This window comes from Stegostoma tigrinum, chromosome 11, assembly GCF_030684315.1.
Source record: "Stegostoma tigrinum isolate sSteTig4 chromosome 11, sSteTig4.hap1, whole genome shotgun sequence".
Taxonomy (NCBI): Eukaryota; Metazoa; Chordata; class Chondrichthyes; order Orectolobiformes; family Stegostomatidae; genus Stegostoma; species Stegostoma tigrinum.
The window spans coordinates 60,071,342-60,097,180 of record NC_081364.1 but is presented as its reverse complement, the minus strand read 5'-3'; the positions used below and the strand labels follow the sequence as shown (position 1 = coordinate 60,097,180).

At 45.6% G+C, this 25,839-nt stretch overlaps 1 protein-coding gene across 1 annotated transcript in view; it reads right to left on the bottom strand.

Moving 5' to 3' along the window:
* The window catches only part of LOC125460334 (protein SSUH2 homolog), a 60,792-nt gene extending 35,484 nt beyond the window's left edge, over window positions 1–25,308 (bottom strand). Inside the window, exons 1-4 of the mRNA XM_048547710.2 lie at window positions 24,971–25,308; window positions 13,140–13,201; window positions 7,412–7,510; window positions 4,737–4,812 (exon numbers count right to left, since the gene is read on the bottom strand). Of these exons, the coding sequence (XP_048403667.1) occupies window positions 4,737–4,812; window positions 7,412–7,510; window positions 13,140–13,201; window positions 24,971–24,993 (260 nt within the window). The 5' untranslated portion in view covers window positions 24,994–25,308. The remainder of the gene's footprint in view (window positions 1–4,736; window positions 4,813–7,411; window positions 7,511–13,139; window positions 13,202–24,970) is intronic.
* Window positions 25,309–25,839: the final 531 nt, after the last annotated feature.

Genomic DNA, 25,839 nt, shown 5'->3' with positions numbered 1-25,839 from the left:
TCATTCCAGCCTAACCCTGGGACCAGTCATTGTACTTTGGTCCATATTTAAATCCACTGTTTTAGAAAGATTGAGATGAATTTCCAGGGAAAGAAAATACATTGCCCAATTTCAAACTTAGCTTGCTGGCTGCATACACTGCTATTATTCACGTGTTTGCTATTTGGCACAGACATGCAGATTAAAGATACAGAGGTAGGCCATTCACCATGTGCCTGATTCGCCGTTCTATCATAAGGCAGAATCACTAGGGATCAGAATTTGTGTTCTCATGCCTCAGCTCCTGGGGAGTACGTAAAATAAGCCAGTGTTCTGCTGCAGTACTGCAGGGGTTCTGTATCGTCTGAAGTGCTTTCCCTGTCAAATGATTTAACGGAGGTTCCTTCTACTCTCTCAGGTTCCCACACTGATTTTAGTGACAGGGAAGTTGTCCCCCAGTATCCTAAATCAACGTCAAAAAAAAACGAAGATCTGGTCACTTACTTCACTGCTGATCTTCTCTACATTGTAACAGGGATTCTGTTTTTAAGAGCATTGGCTGTAAAATGCTATGGAGAGCCCAGAGGTCATGAAAGATGTTACATAAACAAAGATTCTTCCCTTTTTTGTGCAATGACATATCCAATGTGATCCTTCAACATCCCAGAGAACCCACCCTTCATGCTTTAGAAGCCCTGTGTTAAGTATTCGCTAAAGAGGAACGCTCTTAACAGGCAGACCCCATGGAAGTTTTTAAAATCTCTGCAGCGGAGGCCAGCAAGAAAACTTGCAGATGACACCAAAATTGGTAGAGTAGTTTATAGCGAAGGAGATAGTTGTAGGCTACAGGAAGATACAGAGGTGCCGCTCAGATGAGCAGAGCAGTGGCGCATGGTATTCGATCCTGATAAGTGGGAGCTGGTGCACTTTGGAAGAAGTAACAAGATGAGGGAGCATTTAATGAATGACAGGGCACCAAGTAGCTTAGAGGAACAGGGAGATCTTGGCGTAATTACTGACAGGTCCCTGAAATCAACATAGCATCTGAATAGGACAATTAAGAAAGCATGTGGGATACACATTTTCATCAGTCATGGCACAGAGTAATGTTAGAGTTGTCCAGCGCACTGGTCAGTCTCCAGCTGGAGTAGTGTGTGCAGGCCTGGTTGCCTTATTACAAGAAGGATGTGATAGCACGAGTGGGGTTAGTGCACTTGTAATGCTAACTGCGGCGTTGCAGACTCGATGGGCCAAAGGGCACTTTCTACATTGTACAGAACTCTAACTTCTGTCTCTCTCTGCCTGCAAAGCACGCACAAGACAACACTTTTCACTGTACCTTGGTACGAGACAGTAATAAATTGAATCTGTGAATGCAAAAACTGCCGATGTGGATGGTTCATTTGTCAAATGAATGGGATTTAAGTCAACACACCTTTCACAGTAGGCATTTTCCAAACGTGACACGTGCATTAGACATATTCTCTATATTTAACTGAAGACTGGTTGCAAAATACAAATCAATAATTAACAATTAAGCAAGGTACCAGCGCAGCCATGCCAAAACACCCAAAGTCAGAATTAACCAAGTTTACAAACAAGCTTGAGGGACTCACTACAAGTTCATTACAAAATTAACCGACAACTCACTAAACAACTAGTTGCAAGCTGTTGTTGGTGGTAGCACTGGGGTCTTCAAGTCAGGAGCTGGAACGGCCATCCCAGACACTGTAATTCTGAGTCCAGTCTGGTATTCCGGTTCCATTCTGAGGGATTGCTGCACACAGGTCACTATTTGAAGAGCAGGGCACCTGCTGATCTGGTTGGCATTTATCCCTCAAATAACCTGGCTCGAGATAAGCTTTCTGGTTACTTTCGGGTGAGGGAGGATGTTTGCTCACAATGTGACAACAACTACAATTCAGTAGCGGGGGCATAGCCCAAGAAGGTGCAAGACACTACAGAAATGCAAGATCTTCTCTTACTCCTTGCCAACCTAGAGCTTGTACAGACGCCAGGCAAAGCAATGAAAAGTGCCTCCTTTCAAATCCGCCCTCCCGACATCAGAGGGGATTAGCAAATAGTATGCACAAACAGGTCCTTTTCATATCAATGAAGTGTGACTAGTACTGCAGCAGGAATCAATGCTCAGCGTTCTAGGTTTAGATTCAGGTTTTATTGTCACATGTACTCAAATAAGAGGTCAAGAGTATAATGAAATGTGTCCAGTGTCACACATGGCACCAGCTTAGTAAGTAGGCACAAAATGTTAGTTGCAAAAATAGGAAAACAAAGAAATAAGTTTAAAAGTTCAGCACTTGTCTTCTTAATTTAAAAAAAAGTACAAAAATAAAGTCTAAAGATTTTTAAAATGTATTATTTATGCAGTTTAGGATATACTTCGATGAAGTGAAGGGGCTGAATTTATGGTTGTTGAATTTGCACCTGACACCAAGACAGGAAAGGAGCTGTCACTTTGTGACCCCACCTCAATGAATTTCAGGCATGACATGATGTTTAACTTATTATGTATCCCCTCCATTCCCGTGCTAATGTCTTTTGACACGAGTCTTCTCTCCTCTTTTGGACACTTTTACCATCTCCACTACTCTCCCTCCATCTGGGCACTTACCTTTGATCTCTACATCAAGGAGGTGCCAGTAGCCTCCATCATTTCTTTTCTCCCTCTCACCCACCGAAACTGTCTCCCTTTGAACACGCTTCGCTCTGTTCTCCCATGTCTAATGCTGACAGCTATCAAATCCACTGAAGAGGGGGCGTGGTTGACAATGACCCCCCAGAAGCTGAGTGCCATCTCTCCTTGAATCACAGTTCCACTGAACATCAGGCTGTCACTCCCAGGACTGCCAGTGACCTCATTTCCACCAAAGCTTCCCACCTCATAGCCCCCTAGCCACACACAGCCCGCTTCTACCTTCCTTCCCAAAACCCACAAACGGGGCTGACTCATCGCTCCAGCCTGCCCCTGCCCCACTGAACCTATGTGTTCTTATCTTGAGTCTATTTTGTTCCCCCCCCCCCCACCTTGTTCAGGTTCTTCCCACTTACATTCACGATTCGTCTGGTGCTTTGCATGAGTTTCCCAATTTCCATTTTTCCCAGTTCCTGCTGCCTCCTCTTCACCATTTATCTGTCTGTGACTTGTCCGTCATTTCCACCTATTCCTGATGATGCAACAAACATATCTTCTCCTCTGCTCCACTGCCAACATTTGGCAGGGAACATTCCCTCCATCACGCTGCAGTCCACTTCTCCACCACTCCTAACACTTCCTCACTCCGCCACAGCACCTTCCCGTGCAAATGCAGAACATGCAACACTTGTCTTTTTGCCTCCTCCATTCTCACTGTCCAAGACTCCACATGATGAATCAGCCATTTCCCTACATTACTTTCAGTCTAGTCTACTGTATTCATCGCTCACAATATGGTCTCCTTTACATTTGTGAGACCAAACGCAGACAAGCACCTCTGCTCTACTTGTAAAAATGACCGTGATCTTCCAGTTTTGGCCATTTCAATAAACCATCCTGCCCTTATGCTGACGTTTCTGTCCTGAGCCCTTCACAGGGTTCCAAAGAAGCTCAATGCTAACTGGAGAAGCAACACCTCATTTTCACTTCAGCATTTTAGAGAATTCAGCACTCAACAATTAATTCAAAGCTTTCAAGCATGGCCGTGTTTCAAATTTGATTATGCTCCCCACCCTCTACCCCTGCGTGCGCACGCAGACACACACACAAAGTTTGCTCTCAGCAGAGCTGGCCCATGTTTTACTATTCACACCTACCATTAACACTTACCTTACATCTCAATCTCTCCTTTACTACTGTTAGCACTCCCTTCGCCCTTTGCTGTAGGCACCTTCACTATCTGTTGCACTTACTCTCCCCCCCCCCTCACAGCTCTGTCAACAGCATAAGGACGCCACTTGCCAGACCCTTTCGTTTCTGAGCAGCAATCTTAAAGGACTCAGAGCATTCATTCTGTTTCACTATTCATAGATCCTGCCAGGATCTCTAGCACTTCCTGTTTTTGTTTCAGGAAGGGAAGTAAGTCGGTAAATAGGACGTAAGGAATCTGCAAACCAATAAAGATAGGTTAAGTGAGCGTACAAAGATATGGGAAATAATGTAGAAAAATGTGAACTTGGCAGGAGGAATTCAAAAGCAGCATATTTAAACAGAGACAGTATAGAAGGAGGAAAGCTGGTCTTATTGAAAAATACAAGATCCTGAGGGGACTTGACAGAATGCTTGGCCAAAGGAATTTTTTTTTTCCTTTTTAGAAGAGAATAGAACTAGGAGAGGACTCGCTTCAAAAATAAGGGATCTCCAATTTAAGATGAGAATGAAGAGAAATTTTTCAGTCAGAAGATCATGAGATAGTGGAACCCTCCTCTGTGTGGAGGTGGATCATTGTTTAATTCGGAGGCTGAGTTAGATTGATTCTTACCTAATGAGGGAGTTGAAAGGAATCAGGAATAGGCAGGAATGAGGAGTTGAGGTCACAATCAGATCTGCCAATGGGAATAATGCATTTTTCAAGAGGTAGAGCAGGCTTAAGGGGCTGAATGGTCTACCCTTGTTCCGAATTAATTTGTACGTGTGTTGGAACTAAAACAAGCCGTTCTGATGTTTAATAAGGAGCACGCTAATGAAAGCCCAGGTTGCAAGGCTAAAAACGGGGTTCGAGTGTTTCAAGGCTAACTGAGACTTGTCACTTTTAGGACCTCACCTCCATGTCTGTGGGCGAGGCACATCTCCCTGTGCTCCTTCTGCGATAGAAGCCGGTGGGAGAATGTAGCTTCCATCTGCGAATAATAAGCACACCATCAGAATGTCACTTGATATAACCAGGCTCTCTACTGAGGCCCTCTGATGGCACACACACTCGGACGCACACACAGGCGTGCTTGAATGTGTGCACACACCTGCTCAAACACAGTCTCACACCAGACATACACATGCGCACTGGGACACACACACACACACACACACACTTGCTCAAACGTGGTCACACAGCACACACTTGCACACTGACATACTCGTGCGCTCAGGCGCACACTTAAATGCACACAATCTGACCTGCACACACACTTGCGCACAGACGCACTCACACTCAAACGTATACATTCCCCCACCGTGGTTGGAACGTGAGTGCTGAGACACATGCGCAAGTCAGGAAAGCTGCAAGCTTTATTGTAACTTGGTGCTCACTTCGGTTAGGGTACTCATACTTGCTTCAAGTTGATACACTGCAGAGGCTTTAAGAAGGTGAGAGGTACCCAAGTCCTCACAGATACCCAGTTACTGCTGTCTGGTAGAAAAAGGGGCTCAGAAATTATCTAATGTGCTCCAAAGGGATGTTCAAGACCTAATGAAATGACGGACATTTTAGTTAACAGTTTGTGTCCAAATTGTTTGTATAAACATGGGGGAGCTAGTTATCAATACAGTTATAAAAAAGTTTCAGAAATAATCTATGGGGTGTGAATATTTGGAGTATGGCCAACTGAAACAACTGGCTAAAAAGTGTGGACTAGGACTTTATTCAAAAACATTATTAACTAGTGCACATCACATATGGGTGAACCAGTAGACATAACCAAGGACTGGGTTTGGCTGTGATGCCTACCACAGTCAAAGAATGTGTTGGCACTCCATATTGGTCACTTGGGCAAAGAACTGGGGGATCTCTGGTACTGCAGTGGGAAGTGACAGGGTTCTGATGTCGAGACGGGGGCGGGGGGAATACGGGGATAAATGGAAGATCTCCACTATATTTTGATTCTACCCACATTTGAAGTAAATGCCATCTTGATGTCGCAGCTTCGTCCTGCACGTAGTTATTGTCTTGGCTCAGCTGATGGTTGGAGTTTGAAACTGTGCAGAAGACTAGTCACTCCATCTAGGCAGCCATTACAAAGAAAACAACAACAAGCTGCCATTCCTAGATGTCACAGTAGAGCGAACAGTCAATGGGGAACTTCAAACCAGCGTCTACAGGAAAACAACACATACGGACCAAATACTGAACTACAGGAGCAACCATCCCAACACCCACAAACGAAGCTGCATTAGAACATTATTCCAATGAGCCACCACACACTGCAGCACAGAGGAACTATGTAGAGCAGAAGAAAATCACCTATACAGCGTATTTAAAAAGAATGGGTACCCTATGAACACAGTCCGCCGATTCCTCAGCAACAAACCCAAACAAACAGACAAAACGTGCCCAGAAACCATAACCACTCTCCCCTACATCAAAGACATTTCCGAAATGACTGCCAGACTACTCGGACCCCTTGGCATCAGGGTAGCCCACAAACCCACCAACACACTAAAACAGCAGCTAATGAACTTAAAAGACCCTATACAGACAACAAACAAAACGAACGTCATCTACAAAATACCTTGCAAGAACTGTGACAAACACTACATTGGACAAACAGGCAGGAAGCTAGCCACCAGGATACATGAACATCAACTAGCCACAAAACGACATGACCCACTATCACTCGTATCCTTACATACAGATATGGAAGGACACCACTTTGATTGGGACAACACATCCATCCTAGGACAAGCCAAACAGAGACACGCAACAGAATTCCTAGAAGCATGGCATTCCAACCAGAACTCCATCAACAAACACATTGGCTCCAAATCAATCTACCATCCCCTGAGAAAAAGAACAGGAAATGACATCACCAACGCAGGAAATGACATCACCAACCCAAGGAAACCTAACCAGATAAATAGAAAGCGGGACATAACACCAGCGCTTCGTCGGAGGCTCACTGATGATGTTACCTAGAATGGTGACGAAACGTCTGAAAACTAATCTTCCAGCTCAGCGAGCAAACTCACATCCAGAGCCATTACAATGCAATGCTAAAGCAGCAGTGCTTTATCAAAGATGCCATTAACTAGATACAACACTAAGAAGTGGTCCCGTCAGCCTGCACTACTGCCCCAAGCAACACTAAAAGATCCCACAGCACTCCTCAAAAGATGAGTCGAGAGATCTCCTGGTGTCCCCTGTCCATTATTTTCCACTCAATATTCATTACTGGAGATAGGATCTTGAGGAGCTAAGCCAATAGTGAATTGTAAGTCTTCCTTTTTTCTCTTGCTCAATACAAATGGGCAGGAATGTTGGCAGTTAGCTGGCTATTTATTGCGGGTACCTGTGGTAGTGCAGCTTCTGGCCTCATTGAAACCACAACCTCAGCAAATACTGCAATGCAATTTCCACTGACACCAACCCAACACAGCCATGCAGATACAGGGTTGGGGTCCTAGCCCATTACTGGAGTGAGACCTCTTGGTTTCTACAAGGGCTCACGCCTGTGGTTGGTGCGCAATTTCGCGAACAAAGCCCCTCAGCCGACATTTCTCACGTACCATCGCCCGACGTGGTTCCTTCATACCCAACAACATCGTCCAGCATATCGACTGGGGGCGCCGATGCCCATTCCTCACCCGGAGAGATTTCAGGGAAAGCTGCAAGCAGAAGGTGACATTTTCTCTCGTTAATTGTTTGATTGAACCGCTCGCCTGGAAACTAGTGCTTTTCCGACGCTAACTCCACTGGCCAGAGAGTTGCACCAGGCCCCCGACACTGTCATTCACCCTCACGAGAGGGTTCACTGTATTGTGTGGAATTGATAGCATTCTGCCCCAACTTATCCATGCCAGGTTTATGTTCCACAAACACCTCCTCTTACCTCTCTTCATCTAACAGGACCACTGTATTCAATTCTCTCTGTGCGAGTCACCTGTTCTATTAACAGATCCACATTTACTGAAGGACTGCTGATCAGAGGGCTTACTGGTGGTGTGGTGACGGTGTCACTGATCTAGACATGCAAAGGCCCAGTTTGGTGCGCTAACAGCACAAGTCCAAATCCCAGAACGTTAGCCAGTGGAATTTATAGATCCATCGGATTTACAGATGTCCTTTAGGGATGGAAGCTCCTGTACTTACCTGGTCTGGCCGACATATGTCTCAAGACCCACAGCAATGTGTCTGACACGTTATGGTCTGGCTCAGCTCAAAGGCAATGATGGATGGGCATTGACAATGATACCCACATCCTGCGAGTGAATGAATTAAAAATAATTACTTTGAGATGCACCTGCTGGGCCCTAGGAATTTGACTGGAATTTTCCTAACCCTTTGGAAGTGGCTGAAAATGTTTGGAAATTCAGAAGCGCTCATGTTGGGATGATTCCCTGTTTTACGCTTTTCTTTCTGGCTAAGTGAGCACCTATTGCTCATCCCCAATCGCCCAGAAGGCAGACAACCACATTGCCGTGGGCCTGGAGTCACATGCAGGCCAGACCTGGTGAGGATGGCATGATCCTAAAGGGCATTAGTGAACCACATGGGCTTTTCCCCCCAACAATTGACAATGGATTCGTGGTCATCATTGAACTCGTAATTCCAGATTTCTTTTAAAAATTTCAATTCCATCATCTGCTGTGGCAGGATTTGAACCAGGGACCCCGGGGGAATTAGCTCAAATGGTAGACCGCTCACTTAGCACACGAGAAGTACTGGGGTCTACAGCCACATTCTGAGGCGGGATGGCTCAGTAGTTAAGGACATGGGTCCAATTCCAGCCTTGGGTGTCTGTCTGCGTGTGGGGTTTGTATGTTCTCCCCGGGTCTGCAGGTGCCCTGGTTTAGTGGCAGCACAGCAGTTAGGGACCCAGGTTCGATTCCAGCCCTGCATATTTTCTCCCTATCTCTGTGCCAGTTTCGTCTGGGTACTCCGGTTTCCTACCAGAGTCTGGAGACATGCAACTTAGGTGGATTGGCCAGGCTAACTTACCCTTAGTGTTCCGGGATGTATAGATTAGGAGTGTTAGCCGTGGGAAATGTGGGGCTACAGGTATAGTGTTTGGGAGATGGGCTGGGATGCTCTTTGGTGGGCTGGGTGTAGATTTGTTGGGCTGAATGGCCTGTCTCCACACTATGGGATTTTCTATTGGTAAAAAAAACATTGCATGGGCCTCTGGAGTAACACTCCAGTGATAATACCATGAAGCCGTCACCTGCCCACCTCCATTCCTTTTCTGAAAAGCAATTGATGGCGGGGTTGCCAATTAAGCCTCAATTATCAGCACTTGTCTGCTTGAATTGCTAATATCACACAGCATCCTTGGTGATTCAATTCAGCTCTTGGTTTCTTTAGCCCCTCCTGTATGTTACCAAAAAGCAGAGATACTGTCACACTCAAACCCCATGGGAAGATTTGGACTGTTGACCTTTATAGTATATGCTTCAGGGAAGGAAACTGCCATCCTTACCTGGTCTGGCTTACATGTGACCCCAGACCCACAGCAACGTGGTTGACTTTGAATTGTCCTCTGGGCAACTAGGGATGGGCAATAAATGCTGCCCAGCCTACGACGCCCTCATCCCATGAATGAATAAAGGAAAAAAAAAGTATGTAGCATTGGATGGCTTAACATTAAAATGTAAAGATGATTTTAAAAATCAAATTTAGGTTGGTGAAATTCTATTACATTACGAGTTGTGCTTATGTGTTGGACACAGGAACCCAAACACGGCTGTCCTCTGCTAAAGCCACAATCGTCCCGCAATTAAGAGACCTGGTAAGCACAGACGAAATAAAAACCACAAAAGTTCAAACACCACCAAGGCAGTTTGAGAAATTAAAACTGGAAATAAAGCAAAAACCAAAAGAACTGCAGATGCTGTAAATCAGGAACTAAAACAGAAGTTGCTGGGAAAGACCAACAGGTCTGGCAGCATCTGTGAAGCAAAAAAAAAATTTAAAAATCCATAGTTAAAGTTTCGGGGTGGGTTCTGAGGAAGGGTCACTGGACCTGAAACGTTAACGCTAGATTTTTTTTTGCTTCACAGATGCCGCCAGACCTGCTGAGCTTTTCCAGCAACTTCTGTTTTTGTTCCTGGAAATAAGGTAGGCTGGCATCAGTAAATGTGGACGTGAAGCTGGTAGAATTATTGTTAAAAATCCAACTGGTTTAAAGATATCCTTCAGGGAAGGAGATCTGTCACACACCTGCTCTTGTCTCGAGCCAACGCAGTAATTCCCAATCGTCAATGGATAAACCCACCAAGCCAATTCGGTTGTATCCAAGTAGAGATGTCAATACATGGTAACCTCAGCAAGAAGTTAAACCCAGCTGAAGCTTGACCTCTCATGTGGGAATGCATCGAGTAAAAGAGGATCACATGTTAACTTACTCACTCCTGCCTCCTGCTGGCTGGCACTGAGCATTGTTGGTAAAACCGTGGGGATAACTTATCAAGCTCAAGGCCTGACATTTTCCCTACTGTGACTCAATTTTGAACCTTCAACATTTGTTGTGAACACCTCCAGGTCAGTCAGCGTGAGGGCGGTGGGGGTGAGACCTGTGACAGTGGTGGGGTGGGGACACAGAAGCTCCTTGATGGGGGCCGGGGGCAAAAGAGAAGCCTGTGAAAAATGGTGGGGGAGCCACAGAGATCTACAGTGGTCATTGCTGGCCCAGAGCTTGCGACTTACAAATCAACTGGGCTAATATAGTTGGGAGTAGGTCTCTCCACAGACTTCAGTTGCTGACTTCAACTATTTTGCCTTGACAAACATTCAGACACCTTATTGCTGACGGTAACAACTGTGTTTTCACAATTCCCCTCCATGTTCTTATAAGCAAATTCCCAGCCAGAAAAAGAAACAGCTCAAAAGATCGAGAGATCGACCTCTCAGACAATAGCTGTCCGTTGAACATAATGCTTGACGCTGTTTTGAGTCCAGACCCACACGATTTAGCAGCCGACTCAGAATAAACCACAACAGCTTATTCAAATGTGAAATGTGTGCACAGATAGGGGAGACAGTCTTTTCTAAACAAAAAACACCATTTTGTCTGCCCGCATGTTCCACCTGCAAATTTCTGTCAGCAGCTTTACTGTAACAGACTCAGGCAATGTAATAAGATAAATCCACCAGGCATAGATAACAAAGTGTGGAGCTGGATGAACACAGCAGGCCAATCAGCATCTCAGGAGCACAAAAGCTGACGTTTCGGGCCTAGACCCTTCATCAGAGAGGATGATGAAGGGTCTCTGATGAAGGGTCTAGGCCCGAAACATCAGCTTTTGTGCTCCTGAGATGCTGCTTGGCCTGCTGTGTTCATCCAGCTCCACACTTTGTTATCTTAGATACTCCAGCATCTGCAGTTCCCATTATCTCAAATCCACCAGGCAGCCTGGTTTCTGCTTCTTCTGTAATGTTCTCGAGTCCAGTTATATTTTAGTGGGACGCAAGTCACGTCTAAGTTTGAACAGGACATCAAGTGTAACCGGAATTAGAATTTCCCTTCTCTGACCACACTCAACTTTTTACAGTCTCAGGGTGATGAAGGATCCAATTTATCAGGAAAGGGCGAACAGCCCAGCTATCTTTCCTTTTAAATAAAAGAAGGTGGGGGTTGGGCTTAACGAGAGGACTTTAAGAATTACAACAGCGTTGATGGAGTAGTTACAAGGAGGAAGCTTCTTTCCGAGGGGGTACAGCAAGCTCCAGCCTCACAAACATTTTAGAATTTGGAAGAAGCATCTTTACCCAAAGAGCGATGAGAATGGAGAACTCGTTCTCACAGCGAGTGGTTAAAGCGAATAGCTTAAGGAGAGGTGGAGGGAGGAGATGATCGCTGTGATAAGACTGAGGTGAGAAAGGATGGGAGGGAGGATCACCGGCACCCTTTTGATTACCCCCAGTTATCAGTTTCTATGTCCTATGTGTGACTAAGACGTGGCTAAACGTGTTGGCAGTGCCGCGCCCCACCCCCCCCACCCCCGGGATGGTGTTGGCTCCTCACATGGTTCACTGCTGCTGGCAAGCCAACGGTCTCTCTCCTGGGTAGCCACTGTTCACACCAGAGGCTTGGAGGGCGGTTCAGCTAGATAGGTGGCTGTAAGGGAGAGGAAAGCCTGGGGTATCACAGCCCCTGCTTCATCCAGTCCTCATCCACCAGATGTAAGGACCATTGGTTAGTCATCAGGGGAGGGGGAGGGAGCGAGATTCTACCACCAGGAAAACCACAGAGAGCTGCTCTACTTAAATCTCTCCTCCATTTGAGCACAGCGGATGTCCCTTCTCTCAATCTAAATGACAAAGCACTCAATAAAGATTTAATGCACTGCTGCCCCAAGTTAGCAAGCAAAGATCCCGACACCTCCTCATCCACTGGCTGGATCTTCAGTTGTCTTAGGTCTGGAATCCCTTTCTTTGCTTCTTTATTTCCCTTTCCACCTCTCACATGCTCTTTAAACTTATCTTTCTGGATAAACTTCAGGTTACCTGTGCTAACAACTCGTTACATGACTTGGCGTTGAACCATGAAAGTGCCTTGGGATTTTGTACTGCAGTAAAGGAGCTATATAAATGCAGGTTGTTGTAGTGACAGGCCAGCCACATGCACATCCTCACTCTGCACTGCCCTATTATACGTCACTGTCCCCCAAGAACGCACCATAAAATCCCAACAGTGGGGGAAGCAGGCCATTCAGCCCATACCGTCCCTCCAAACAGCATCACAGCCAGACCCAACTCCCTAACCTATCCCTGTATTTCCCATGGCTAATCCACCCAGCCTGTAAATCGCTGGACAGTATGAGCAATTTAGCACGGCCAATCCACATAACCTGCGCAATTTTGCACTGTGGGAAGAAACTGGAGCACCCGGAGGAAACCCACACAGACACAGGGAGAGTGTGCAAACTCCACACAGACAGTCGCCCGAGGGTGGATTTGAACCCGGGTCCCTGGCTCTGTGAGGCTGCAGTGCTAACCACTTGAGCCACCGCGCTCTGTGAACATTCCTTGAACAGGACACTCCTGCAAAACAGGTTTGCCACTCATGTTCAATGCCGCAACTGGTTAGAAAATAATGTGGAAAATATTTCATTACATGTTCCCACTGAATCTCCCTGTGGCCAGTCACACAGAACTCACTGCAAGGCTTATAGCAGGATCAGAGATTGCCAGTAAACCATTCACAGCTACCGCAGATGTGCTTTCTGGGAGTGTCCGTCCATTCACATAGTGGCCATTTAACACTTACAAAGAATTCAGACCGAGCCGAGGTTTTACCTGAAGCTGCTGGATCATCCTCTGGTGGCAAGGATCCATAGCTGTCCCTGGGTCCAGTGGCACTGAAACAGAAATACAGGGATCGATCAGCATGTAGTGAAGAAGCTTACTGCGCTTATTCACATGACTCATACAACCAGCTCGATCTGGAGACACACACGAAAAACCATTCCTTTTTACGACAAGTATTTCCTACCATCTACAAAAACAGAAATGCTATCACAGGGATCTTAAAAAGAAGCAAAGTACGCTTGCATTTATACACAAGCTTGGGATGTTCCAGAGCACATTGCTGCTGCAATTCAGGAGTGAAATTGCGCTTTGCAAGATCCGACACATAGGAATGAAGTAAATGGTCCGATAAAATATTTAGGAGACGTTAGTTCAAGCTCAAATATTAGCCAGGATACTGGGGAAGGTCTACCCTGTCCATCATAGATAGATGACCAAAGACCCCTCCCACCTCCTCCAACCTCTTCTGTCCAGAAGACACAAAAGCTTAAACACACATACCAACAGATTCAAGAACAGCTTCTTCCTCACTATAACTGGATTTCTGAATGGACCTCTTAAATTTTAAATTTAATGTTCACCTTGCTCTTTGGGCACCTTATCTGCACCGCTGTATTCCTTGCTCTGTTCCAAGACCCTTATTTGGCTTGTATTGTATACAAAACAAAACCTTCCACTGTACCAAGGTACACATGACAATAATAAATCAAATCAAATACTGCATTAAAGGAAAACTAGATAAGCATGCGGAGGAAAAAGACAAAATTATTAATGGGTTTGTTGAAGAATGGTGGGAGAAAATCAGGCTGGACCTGTTGAGAGTGTTTGATAAGGCTGAGTGTACTTTGCAGTGTGAAATGACGTTTTGCAAACATGCAAGGGAGAAAATGAGGCTTCCGTCTAATGTCTTAGGTCTGGGTTTGAATCCAGCTCAAACTGATACTCTGCAAAAACCTCATCCCACCACGACTCCAGTTTCAAACCTGTTCCCAATGACCACAAACCCAAAGTAACCACTCAGCATGCAGCAGAAAATTACCAAGGTGGCAAAGAAACAAATACAATTCCACTGTCCCTGGGGGAACAGGTTCTCCAGAATTTGCGGTGGATGTACATTGTCAGGTAAAGTGCAAGGATCTTCACCCAGCATCTAACCTTTACTCGACCTAACCAGGATATGATGGGATTGTAGAGTCAAGGATCTTTCTGTTAACTGACACCAGTTGCTGTATTCTATATTTTGGTACCAGTTGTGGCTCAGTGATAGCACTCCTCACTCAGAGTTAAAGGGTTTTTAATTGGAGTCCCACTCTAAAGACAAGAGCGCGTATTCCAGGCTGACACTCCAGGGAGTGCTGCATTGTCGGAGATATTGTTTTTCAAATGGGATGCTAAACTGGATTTGAGGTATGTGCAAGAGATCTTCTGCGACACATTTACAGATAAAGCAGGTGACTGTTTGTTGGTGTTTACCCCTCAATGATCTCACATTGGTTATCTGGTTAGATCACAAAGCAGTCTGTGGGAACTTGGTGAGTGCAAATTGGCCATTGTGTTTCCCAGGCTGTAACACGGAGTAAACTTCCGAAAGTACCTGTGATAATGGGAACAGCAGATGCTGGAGAATCCGAGATAACAAAGTGTGAAGCTGGATGAACACAGCAGGCCAAGCAGCGTCCTAGAAGCACAAAAGTTGACGTTCCGGGCCTAGACCCTTCATCAGAAAAGGGGGATGGGGAGAGGGAACTGGAATAAATAGGGAGAAAGGGGGGAGGTGGACCAAAGATGGAGAGAAAACAAGATAGGTAGAGAGGAGAGTATAGGTGGGGAGGTAGGGAGAGGATCGGTCAGTCCAGGGAAGACGGACAGGTCAAGGAGGCGGGATGAGGTGGTAGGTAGGAAATGGAGGTGCGGTTTGAGGTGGGAGGAAGGGATGGGTGAAAGGAAGAACAGGTTAGGGAAGCAGAGACAGGCTGGGCTGGTTTTGGGATGCAGTGGGGGGGAGGGGAAGAGCTGGGCTGGTTTTGGGATGCAGTGGGGAGAGGGGATGAGCTGGGCTGGTTTTGGGATGCAGTGGGGGGAGGGGAAGAGCTGGGCTGGTTTTGGGATGCAGTGGGGGGAGGGGAAGAGCTGGGCTGGTTGTGTGGTGCAGCGGGGGAAGGGGAGATTTTGAAGCTTGCGAAGGCCACATTGATACCATTGGGCTACAGGGTTCCCAAGTGGAATATGAGTTGCTGTTCCTGCAACCTTCGGGTGGCATCATTGTGGCACTGCAGGAGGCCCATGATGGACATGTCGTCTGAGGAATGGGAGGGGGAGTTGAAATGGTTCGTGACTGGGAGGTGCAGTTGTTTGTTGCAAACTGAGTGGAGGTGTTCTGCAAAACGGTCCCTAAGCCTCTGCTTGGTTTCCCCAATGTAGAGGAAGCCACACCAGGTGCAATGGATACAATATACCACATTGGCAGATGTGCAAGTGAACATCTGCTTGATATGGAAGGTCATCTTGGGGCCTGGGATGGGGGTGAGGGAGGAGGTGTGGGGGCAAGTGTAGCACTTCCTGCGGTTGCAGGGGAAGGCGCCAGGTGTGGTGGGGTTGGAGGGGAGTGTAGAACGGACAAGGGAGTCGCGGAGAGAGTGGTCTCTCCGCAAGGCAGACAAGGGTGGGGATGGAAAAATGGCTTGGGTGGTGGGGTCGGATTGTGGATGGCGGAAGTGTCGGAGGATGATACGTTGTATCCGGAGGTTGGTGGGGTGGTATGTGAGAATGAGGGGGATCCTCTGGGGGCGGGGTGTGAGGGATGTGTTGCGGGAAACGCGGTCAAGGGCGTTCTCCACCACTGTGGGGGGAAAGTTGCAGTCCTTGAAGACATGTCCATCATGGGCTTCCTGCAGTGCCACAATGATGCCACCCGAAGGTTGCAGGAACAGCAACTCATATTCCACTTGGGAACCCTGCAGCCCAATGGTATCAATGCGGACTTCACAAGCTTCAAAATCTCCCCTCTCCACACTGCATCCCAAAACCAGCCCAGCTCATCCCCTCCCCCCATTGCATCCCGAAACCAGCCCAGCTTGTCTCTGCTTCCCTAATCTGTTCTTCCTCTCACCCATCCCTTCCTCCCACCTCAAGCCGCACCTCCATCTCCTACCTACTAACCTCATCCCACCCCCTTGACCTGTCCATCTTCCCTGGACTGACCTATCCCCTCCCTACCTCCCCACCTATACTCTCCTCTCCACCTATCTTCTTTTCTCTCCATCTTCGGTCCGCCTCCCCCTCTCTCCCTATTTATTCCAGTTCCCTCTCCCCATCTCCCTCTCTGATGAAGGGTCTAGGCCCGAAACGTCAGCTTTTGCGCTCCTGAGATGCTGCTTGGCCTGCCCAGAGGTCGTACACGTAATTTTGGGTCGTTCTGACCTAGCGTGTTCCAGTTCCATTTTCCAGGAAAACTTCTGAATCGAGTTGGAAATCGTGGAAACAGGAAAATGCGTTGAAAGCCAAGTTGGGCACAGGAAGGAAAAACAGGAAAAGCTATAAAGGGTGAAGGGGAAGGACATCAAGAAATTGATCAGAAGTACAAAGAAGGAGAAAAGAGGCAGAAAATATCAATCATGGTAAGTGCGAGGTGTTTCCTTACAAGGGAAAATACGAGGTCGCAATAACGAGTTTAGAATTGAAAAGCTGAAAACACGACTGGCCTCTTTCTGACTTCATGCCTCTCTCTATTGCTAGAGCTTGCTCCAAATCTCTCCTTTGAACTTTGCATTCCTCTCGTCTAGATTCCTGTGCAGCCACATATACATGTGTGAACAAGAACAGGCCACTTGGCCCTTCAAGTTTGCCCTGCCATTCAATAAAATCATGGCTGATCTGATTTTAACCTCACCTGCATTAGTACAGCACACCTCTAATAATATAGAAATCCAGAATCTATCAGCTCCCACATTGAAATATTTGAAGATTCTGCACATGCTACCTTTTGCGAAACGGAGTTCCAAAGACTCTCAACTCTCACAGGCAAATACTTTCTCCTCATCTGTCTTAAACGGGCAATCCTTGATTTTTAAATGCTTCGTTCTAGATTCTCGCAAGAAGAAATATCCTCTCCGTCTTCACCCAGCGAAATCTCCTCAGGATCTTATAAATTTCATTTCAGTCACCGCTGGCTCTTCTAATCTCCAAAGGATGCAGGCTAGTCTGTCTGGTGTTTCCTCATAAAGCAATCCACACATTCCAGGTATCCTTCATTGATGTGGAAATAGGCCATTCAACCCACCGGAGTTCACACTGACCCTCTGAAGAGCATCTCACCCTGACCTAACCCAACCCTATAACCCTGCATTTCCCCTGGCTAATCTACATAGCCTGCACACCATGGGCAACTTAGTATGGCTAATCCACCTAATGTGCCCATCTTTGGGCGGTGGGAGAAAACCGGAGCACTCATAGGAAACCCACGCACACACAGGGAGAGTGTGCAAACTCCACACAGACAGACACTCGCCCCAGAGTGGTATCCAACTTGGGTCCTGAAAAAAGAATGCAAAAACTGGACTGCAGAAAACTAAAACATGGGACTGCATTGATATGTTGCCTTTTGATTAGACAATCCAAACCCGTCGTGTTTACTGGTCAGGCAAGGCTTCAAGTGTACCATCTTTCTCCCTAAAGTCACCAGGGCATGAGAGCTAAGTAATTGGAGTCACCCTCCCAGAGATGCTATTCATCCTGGACCTTTGCTTTCTGTCTAATCATTATGTGGAACTTTGTCGATCCTGGGACTTTACGCGCTTAAGAGGATGAGGAGGGATTTGATGGAAGTTTCCAAAGACGCATTGAGGAGAATTTTGATCCAGGAGTTCTTCTTCGAGTCAAAACTTAAGTATGAGGGACTGCATTTATAGTAAAAAGCCTCAAAGGGCATGTAAGAAATGTAGGGGGTGAGCAGGAAAAAGAGAAGCAAGTGTGCAAACAAATGTTAAAAAATGTAAAAAATATTAGATCAATAACAGTTGGAAATTCAAATTACTCTTCTATAGCATTGGTAGGGGCAGTCGGAAACAGATAAAAGGGCTTTAGGAAGCAGTGTTGCAACTAGTTCCAGAAAATGAAGGACAGCAATTGGCAAATGTGATGAGAAACTAATTATGTTTAAAATTGTTACAGAAAAGGAAAATTCAAAAATAGCCAATTGGAAGAGATCCAATTTCAATGAATTAGGAAAGGATTTGGAATGGGGAAAGTGAAAACATAGATCGGCCAATAAACCAACGAGTCAGCAATAAAAAGTTTTCACATCGATACAAATCAAGCGTATTCACAGAAGAAGAGGGCAGCCCGATGGCACAAAATTAATTCTTATGTGGGGGGAAGAATAGGCACCTAGCACAAGTTTGTTAAAATATGCCTGACCAGCCAATCTGTGCTCACTTAGACCCATCATGTTTGCTCCAGTTCTCTTACTCAATGCATTTTTTCCGTATTTTCTCCCACATCATTTCTATCCAAAGAAAAATCCAATTCTCTATGGAATGCAAATGCAATAAATGTTACAGAGATGGAATTTCAAAAAATAATTGATGAAGTACCACTTTTATATTCCAAAGTGCTCAGGTGGAACATAGAAGTACATGACATTAAACATGACAGTGGCAACCTGGTTAGGTAAGGTAACTGATTAAGGGGCAAGATGTAATAAGTTGTGATAAACAAATGTCCTTCTTATTAGAAATTTTAAAAAACCCTTCAGGAGTCAGAAATAGACTTATTTTTAAATAACTGGGGCTTGAGTACAGGAAGTACAATTGTGAAATTTACAGATAATGTAAAATGGGGCCCTACAGTGCATGGTGAGGAAGTGAGTGGCTGGCATCAGGAGGACATGGACAGACTGGTGGTACATGCAACTTGTTGCAGTTTTTACTTTGGCTTCAGTTGTCGACACTGCAAACTAACGTCTGATTTCCGCCAAGAGTTCGTAGTGTGGTTTACACTGTGGTAATGACCAAATAATCTGTTCTTGATCTTGTGTAAGAGCTGCACATTGGGAAAAGTCGGTAAAAGTGACACTGTTCCAAGGTCAGGAAGGAAGATGTTTAACAGCAGAGAGAACTACAGTGTACTCTCACAAATCTTTAAAGATACCTGGGAAAAATCAATAAGAAAGCATATGAGATCTCTGGCTTTGTGAAAAGAAGCACCGAACACAGAAACAAGGCAGTCATGCTAAACCGTGAAAACTGACAGAGATGTCCAAAGTTGTAACTCAGAGCATTTAAGACAATTTAGATTTTGATCATTAATTTATTATATTTGGGTGTCCCTAAATTCCCTGTCTATGCCTCAAATATATTTTGCTTTCTGTGTAAAGATTAAATATAATTCAGTTACCTTACTTTTCACTTCTTGCATAGATGTGTGAAAGGATTCTGTGTCGTGTTGCAAGATGTCACACATCCATTGTGGGAAACGCCATGTGAAACATGCACAATGGAAATGTGCATTCTCACATCTTGCGGCACCATTCTGAAGTTAAGAAGGATCTTTCTCCCCCCTCAGCTGATGCCACTGACATGTTACAAGTAATTTTGTTTTGTGTTAGAGGAAATTTACACCATTATAATGGATAAGCTGGTTTCCAAATGGAACATTTCTACATTTACTGTAACCAAAGCGGTTTGACCCTCTAGGCGTACCTGAGGTATTAATGCTACGTGAATAGGCCACTGGATTATCCTAGATAAACTGAACTTAGCCCCTACTGATGCCTCGAAAGCACCTAATTGACTGCTTGATGATAACTGAGAGCTCTTCATAACTGAAACTCTGAAATGGTAAAATCACACCCAGGATTCGTGCTTTTTTCAAATCAGAATACTCTTGGATCATATGATGGTGGGAAGATCTGTTTTGTCGAATTTGGTCTTTCTAATTGCAGGGATGATGGGCGTAAGCTGAATGAATGTCCCGGCTGGACAATGTGCATGACTGCTTGTACTGGAGCTTTATACATGTCAGTGAGATGTTCCTGAAAGTGACACACACAAATATATTGCTAATGTAAATTAGAGCAGCATCATGAAAAGGTGTTTAAAATAATTGTCAGGAACAAATAAAGCCTGGGCTTCTTTCTGTGAAACTAAACTAGAGAGAAAAAGATGTTTTGTATTTACGCAGTGGGGAAGAAGTGTCGCACAGGGACATGACAGCAAATGACACAGTGGTGGAAGGAGACATTAGGGAAGATAACTAGAAGCAGGGTCAGTGAAGTAGGTTTTGAGAAGTGTGTGAAATGTGGATCAGGGATTGACAGTGGGAAAGATTTAGGAAGCAAATTCCACAAATTAGGGCCCTTAAAACTGAAAGCATTGTGGCCAATAGTACAGTCGTCAAAATCCAAGATGCTCCAACTGCTAGAATTAAAGGAAATCTCTGAGGATTGTGGGATCAGAGGAAATTAAGAGGGAAGGAAGGAGTGAGGGAGTTGAGAAATTAGAAAACCAGGATGAGAATTTTAAAACATAAATGTTGCTTGACTGGGAGCCAGTGTTGACTGCGGTTATTGGTGAACACAGCTTACTGCGAATGAAGACACGGGCAGCAGAGTTTTGTGTAATCTCAAGTTTATGAAGCATAGAATGCTAGAAGGTTTCCAGGATTGTGTGGAAATAGTCATAACCAGCAATATTAAAGGCATATATGTGTTCAGCAACGTATGAGCTGAGATGGGGTGGTCAAGTAACGTACTGGCATTGGAGGCAGTCTAGAGAAGGGGCACTAGGTTGATGCCAGGTATGGAGGGCCTGTCTTATGAGGAGAGGTTGAGCACGTATTGGAATTTGGAAGAATGATAGGTGACCTGACTGAAACATAGAAGATTCTTAGGGGCCTTAATAAGACAGATGCTGAAGGGGAGTTTCCCCTTCTGGGAGAATCTAGGACAAGAGGGCATCGTCTCAGCATCAGGGGTCACACATTTAAGACCGCGATGAGGAAGAATTTCTTCTCTCAGAGGATAGCTCCTCTGTGAAATTCTTCACCACAGAGGGCTGACAAGGCTGCGTTAAATACATTCGAGACGGAAGTTGGCTGATTTTGTTTAAACCAGTACAGGAATCCAGGGTTGTGTGGACAAAGCAGGAAAATGGAGTTGAGGATTATTAGAGCAGCCATGAACTTACTGAATGGTGGAGCAGACTCGATGGGCCGAATGAGCTATTTCCGCTCTAAAGGTCTCACAATCTTGACCATGTGAAAGGACAAAAGCAGCACAGACATACAAACACCATCACCTCGAAGCCATGTACCATCATGATTTGGCTGCTCCTTCACTGTAGCTGGATGCAAAATCCTGGTTGTCCCTTCCCAACAGGGGTGACCCCACGAGGAGTCCAGTGGTTCAAGAAGGGGGCTGACCGACCCCCTTCTCCAGGCTGGTAAAGGACAGTAATAATGTGATGCCTACATCCCATAATATATGTTTTTTAAAAAAATACTAGTTAAACCTCAGTTCTGGAGTTTAAATCTGGGCATCAAACATAAGTACAGACATTAAGGTCTCAGAGAGGCTACAGACGAGGTTAACCAGGCTGAAACTGCACAGTTACATGCAGCACTGCTTGCAGCAGTGAAGGTTAAGAGAAAATCCAGTAGGAGGTATTCCTAATTATGAGGAGGCTTTAATATAGTAAATAGGAAGAAACTGTCCTCTGGAGAAAGGAATCAGTACAAAAAGTTATAGATTTAAAATAATTGACAAAAAAGATTAACAAAGACTATTTTTTGCTCATAGAGGTTTGTTGGGATATGGAACACATGACGTGGAAGTGTGTTGTGGTGCAATCCGTACAGATTTCCAAAAGGCAATTGCTTATGAACTTGAAGCAGACAAGTTGAGACTTGGGCCCCTGATTCAAAGAACAGGCTCAAACTCGATCAGCTGAACAGCTTTCTTCTGAGTTGTAAGAGTCTGTATTTCATCCCCGCAGTTGGTGTGCCTACATTCTATTTGGAAAGCCTGTTTATTTATCACTTTACAAGAAGATGGCATTAAACATAGTGGGGCTTTTCTTTTTAAAAAAATCAGACTTATTTTGGGCAGCCAGGGGAAGTCGTCCACTTCCATATGTAAATCAGAGGCAGAGGAAGACAGACGTTAAAAAAAGAGAGACATGGGCAAAAAAAAGTGCACAAACATGCCCAGAAACAAAGTGAGAGAGACGCATAGTTAGAAATGAGCACAGTCAGCCTCACAAACACGAACAGATACAGATAATTGAGCATTTCAAAGGCCTTTGGTCAAAGTGCGCAATAGCCCCATAACTCAGCGTGTCAGCTGCGGTTCAACGGTTTGCACTTTAGTGTCTGAATCAAACAGGGTGGGTTCATGTTCCACGCTGTGACTGGACCATCAAACTGAGTCCGACACTTCACAGCCATACTGAGTGGGCGGCTGCACTGTTAGAAATGTCACTTTTCGAATGGAGACGTTAAACAGATTCAAGAGGTGTTACGCAAGTGTAGTTCTTTTAAAAAAATAGCAACAGGACTAACGCAGGGAGTAGGACCTCAGGGTGGGCTTAGCTACTCTGTCATTTTTCTCTCAAACAGCCAGTAGAGATGAGATGTGGTAGAGTATTTCAGATGGGAGTACACAGAGCTGAAATAAGTTTTGCTGCAGAGTAGTGTTCATGAAGAAACGGTCAAGGTTTGAAAGGAAGTAAGGCTGTCTGAAACTAGGGTTACATTGTATATATGTGAATGGATGGAGTGTAGTTAATAAAATTGGGAGACACAGGTATAAATTTGGATTATGGGATTATGATGTTGTGGTGATAATGGATACCCGCTTGAAGAAAGGGCAGGTGTAGGTGTTAAATATTCCTGGCTGCAAGCATGTTCAGGAAAGATGGTAAAAGATAACAGAGGGATGCTTTGATTAAGGAGAGCATTGTTGTACTGAAGAAAGAGGATACTTCAGAGGTTATCAGACATAATGGGAACTGCAGATGCTGGAGAATTCCAAGATAATAAAATGTGAGGCTGGATGAACACAGCAGGCCAAGCAGCATCTCAGGAGCACAAAAGCTGACGTTTCGGGCCGAGACCCTTCATCAGAGAGGGTACTTCAGAGGGTACATGGGCAGAATTGATTTGTCCAGAGCTGAGGAATAAGGAAGGTACACTACGTTGTTCAGTGTAATCACAGAATTGTACAGCATGGAAACAGGCTATTCACCCCAACTCAACATCCAGGGTGACCAGATATCCTAAATTAATCTAGTCCCACTGCAAGCATTTGGCCCACATCCCTATTAAACCCTTCCTATGCATGTACCCGTCCAGATGCCTTTTAAATGTTGTAATTGTACCAGTTTCCACCACTTCCTCTGGCAGCTCATTCCATATGCACACACCACTCTGTGCGAACATGTTGCGTTTGGGTCCCTTTTAAATCTTTCCCCTTTCACCTTTAACCTATACTCTCTACTTTGGGACCCCCCACCCTCAGAAAAGACCTCGGCCATTCACCCTGTCTATGTCCCTCATGACTTTATAAACCTCAGTAAGGTCACCCCTCAGCCTCCGACGTTGCAGGGAAAACAGCCCCAGTCTATTCAGCTTTTCCCTACAGCTCAAACCCTCCAGCCACAACAACATTTTTGTAAATCTTTTCTGAAACCTTACAAGTTCCACAACATGTTCCTATAGCAGGGAGACTAGTGGGAAGAATATAAGAGAACAATCTGCAAGGAAACTGTAAAGCTCATTGTGCGGGTATAACGGGGTGGGTGGGCTATAATTACCCATAGGGAGATTGGGATAGCTGTATTGTAAGGGAAGGCTATTGTGTGTTCTGGAGAATTTCCCACAATGTTAAGTGTTCAGTTCAGTAAGAAAGGAGGCACTACTAGACCTGGGAATGAGCGTCAATGGAGGAACATTTGGAGGACAGCCATAAAGATAAATGTTTATAATAAACCTGTCCAGACGTGTTATGACACACTTCCAAAGAAGGTGAGACTTACACCCAGAGCCTCCTGGCTCAGAAGCAGGGACGCCACCCTCACTTCACAAGAGCCTCCTTAAGTGATAACTACATAGGGGCTAGGAATGACAGTGGGGCATCCTGAGGGTACTGACTGGAACAGAAGCAATGTGCAGGATAAGGCAGGAATTTGGCACTAAGTCAGTGCGATGGCGCAGAGACGACGGGCAGAACGGCCTCTTTTGCACCGTTTACAATTCAGTGATAGTGAACATACTGATCTTCCCACGCACCCCGTCGGCAGAATCCAAAGCAGAGCAGGGTGAACAGTGTCTGCCACCCATACAACATTTCACACGCCTCAAAAGCAGCTTTCTCGCCAACTGAGACTGAGCAATAACTATTTCTTTGCAGGGCCCCGTGTGGTTTCCTGACGGAATGCACACAATTAATAGTAACTTCCAATCGTGTGCAGACCCCATGCCTCCAGGGGTCTAAGGTGCTGGCTCTGACACTGGTCTGCTCTGCTAGGTCAGACACAGCTGGAAGCCTGGAGCCCAGTGTCTATCGCTGTTACCCTGTTGCACCGAACCTGTTCAGTCCGAGGCCACCTCTCGGGTGCAATAACAACAGCGGCAGACAGACTTCGAAAAGTCTGAGCTGCTCCTGCTGTTGCATTCTGCAGTCGAACCGGAGTTTGCAACAATTAAAAAACAAACTACGTGCAGAAAACTAGTGGGAAGAATATAAGAGAACAATCTGCAACCAGAGCAGCCAGATCTGAAGCTGTATCGAGAAAGATGTTTTACCATTCCAGTGTGTGTTTTACCTGAGCAGTGCTTGTTTTTCCATTCTTTTGGGCCTTCTTCAGTCGGTGTCCCCTCTCTGTCCAGGACCCGAGTCAGTTTCGATTTTCTCGCTGACCTCCCCACAAACGCTTCCCATCCATTCGCCGAAGCAGCCTCTCGGAACTGGAATTAAACATGCGGGGCAGGCTCAAATCTCAGGCACTGCCGAAAGGCGGAACGGCGGAAGTGATTTTGCTCAACCCGCCCCAGTCGTTTTACACAGCAGTTCGGCCCAGTTCTGTTCGTGTCTTCAAAGACGCTCGGTGCCGACTCACCGTGGGCACCCTCCTAAGCCCACTCTTGTGGGTGGCCAGTGCATCTATTCGGATGCTGGGAGCATCACAGTTAGAGCCAGGGCCAGCCCTGGCACATCTCCACACGTGGACTGAGATTCCAAACAGAGAGCCGGACACCAAATGCCCCCCCACGCTGAGACTGTTCAGCCCGTGCAATGATATCCCAGTAACATTCCCACCACATAAATGCGAGGCTATGCCTATCACCAATTAGAGACAATTTAACCATTGCCTCTTGACATTCAAAAGTGTCACCATCATTGAATACTCGACTACCAATATCCTGGGGTTACCACTAAACCAAAACGAAACTGGACTCATCACGTAAGCACAGTGGCTACAAGTGCAGGTCAGAGGCTAGGAATAATGTAGCAAGTAACTTAGCTGGCTCCCCAAAGCCTGCCCACCATCTACAAGGCACAAGTCAGGAGTGTGATGGAACACTCCCCACTTGCCTGGATGGGTGCAGCCCCAACAACACTCAAGAAGCTCAACACCATCCCCAGGTCAAAGCAGCCCACTTGATTGGCACCACATCCACAAACATTCACTCC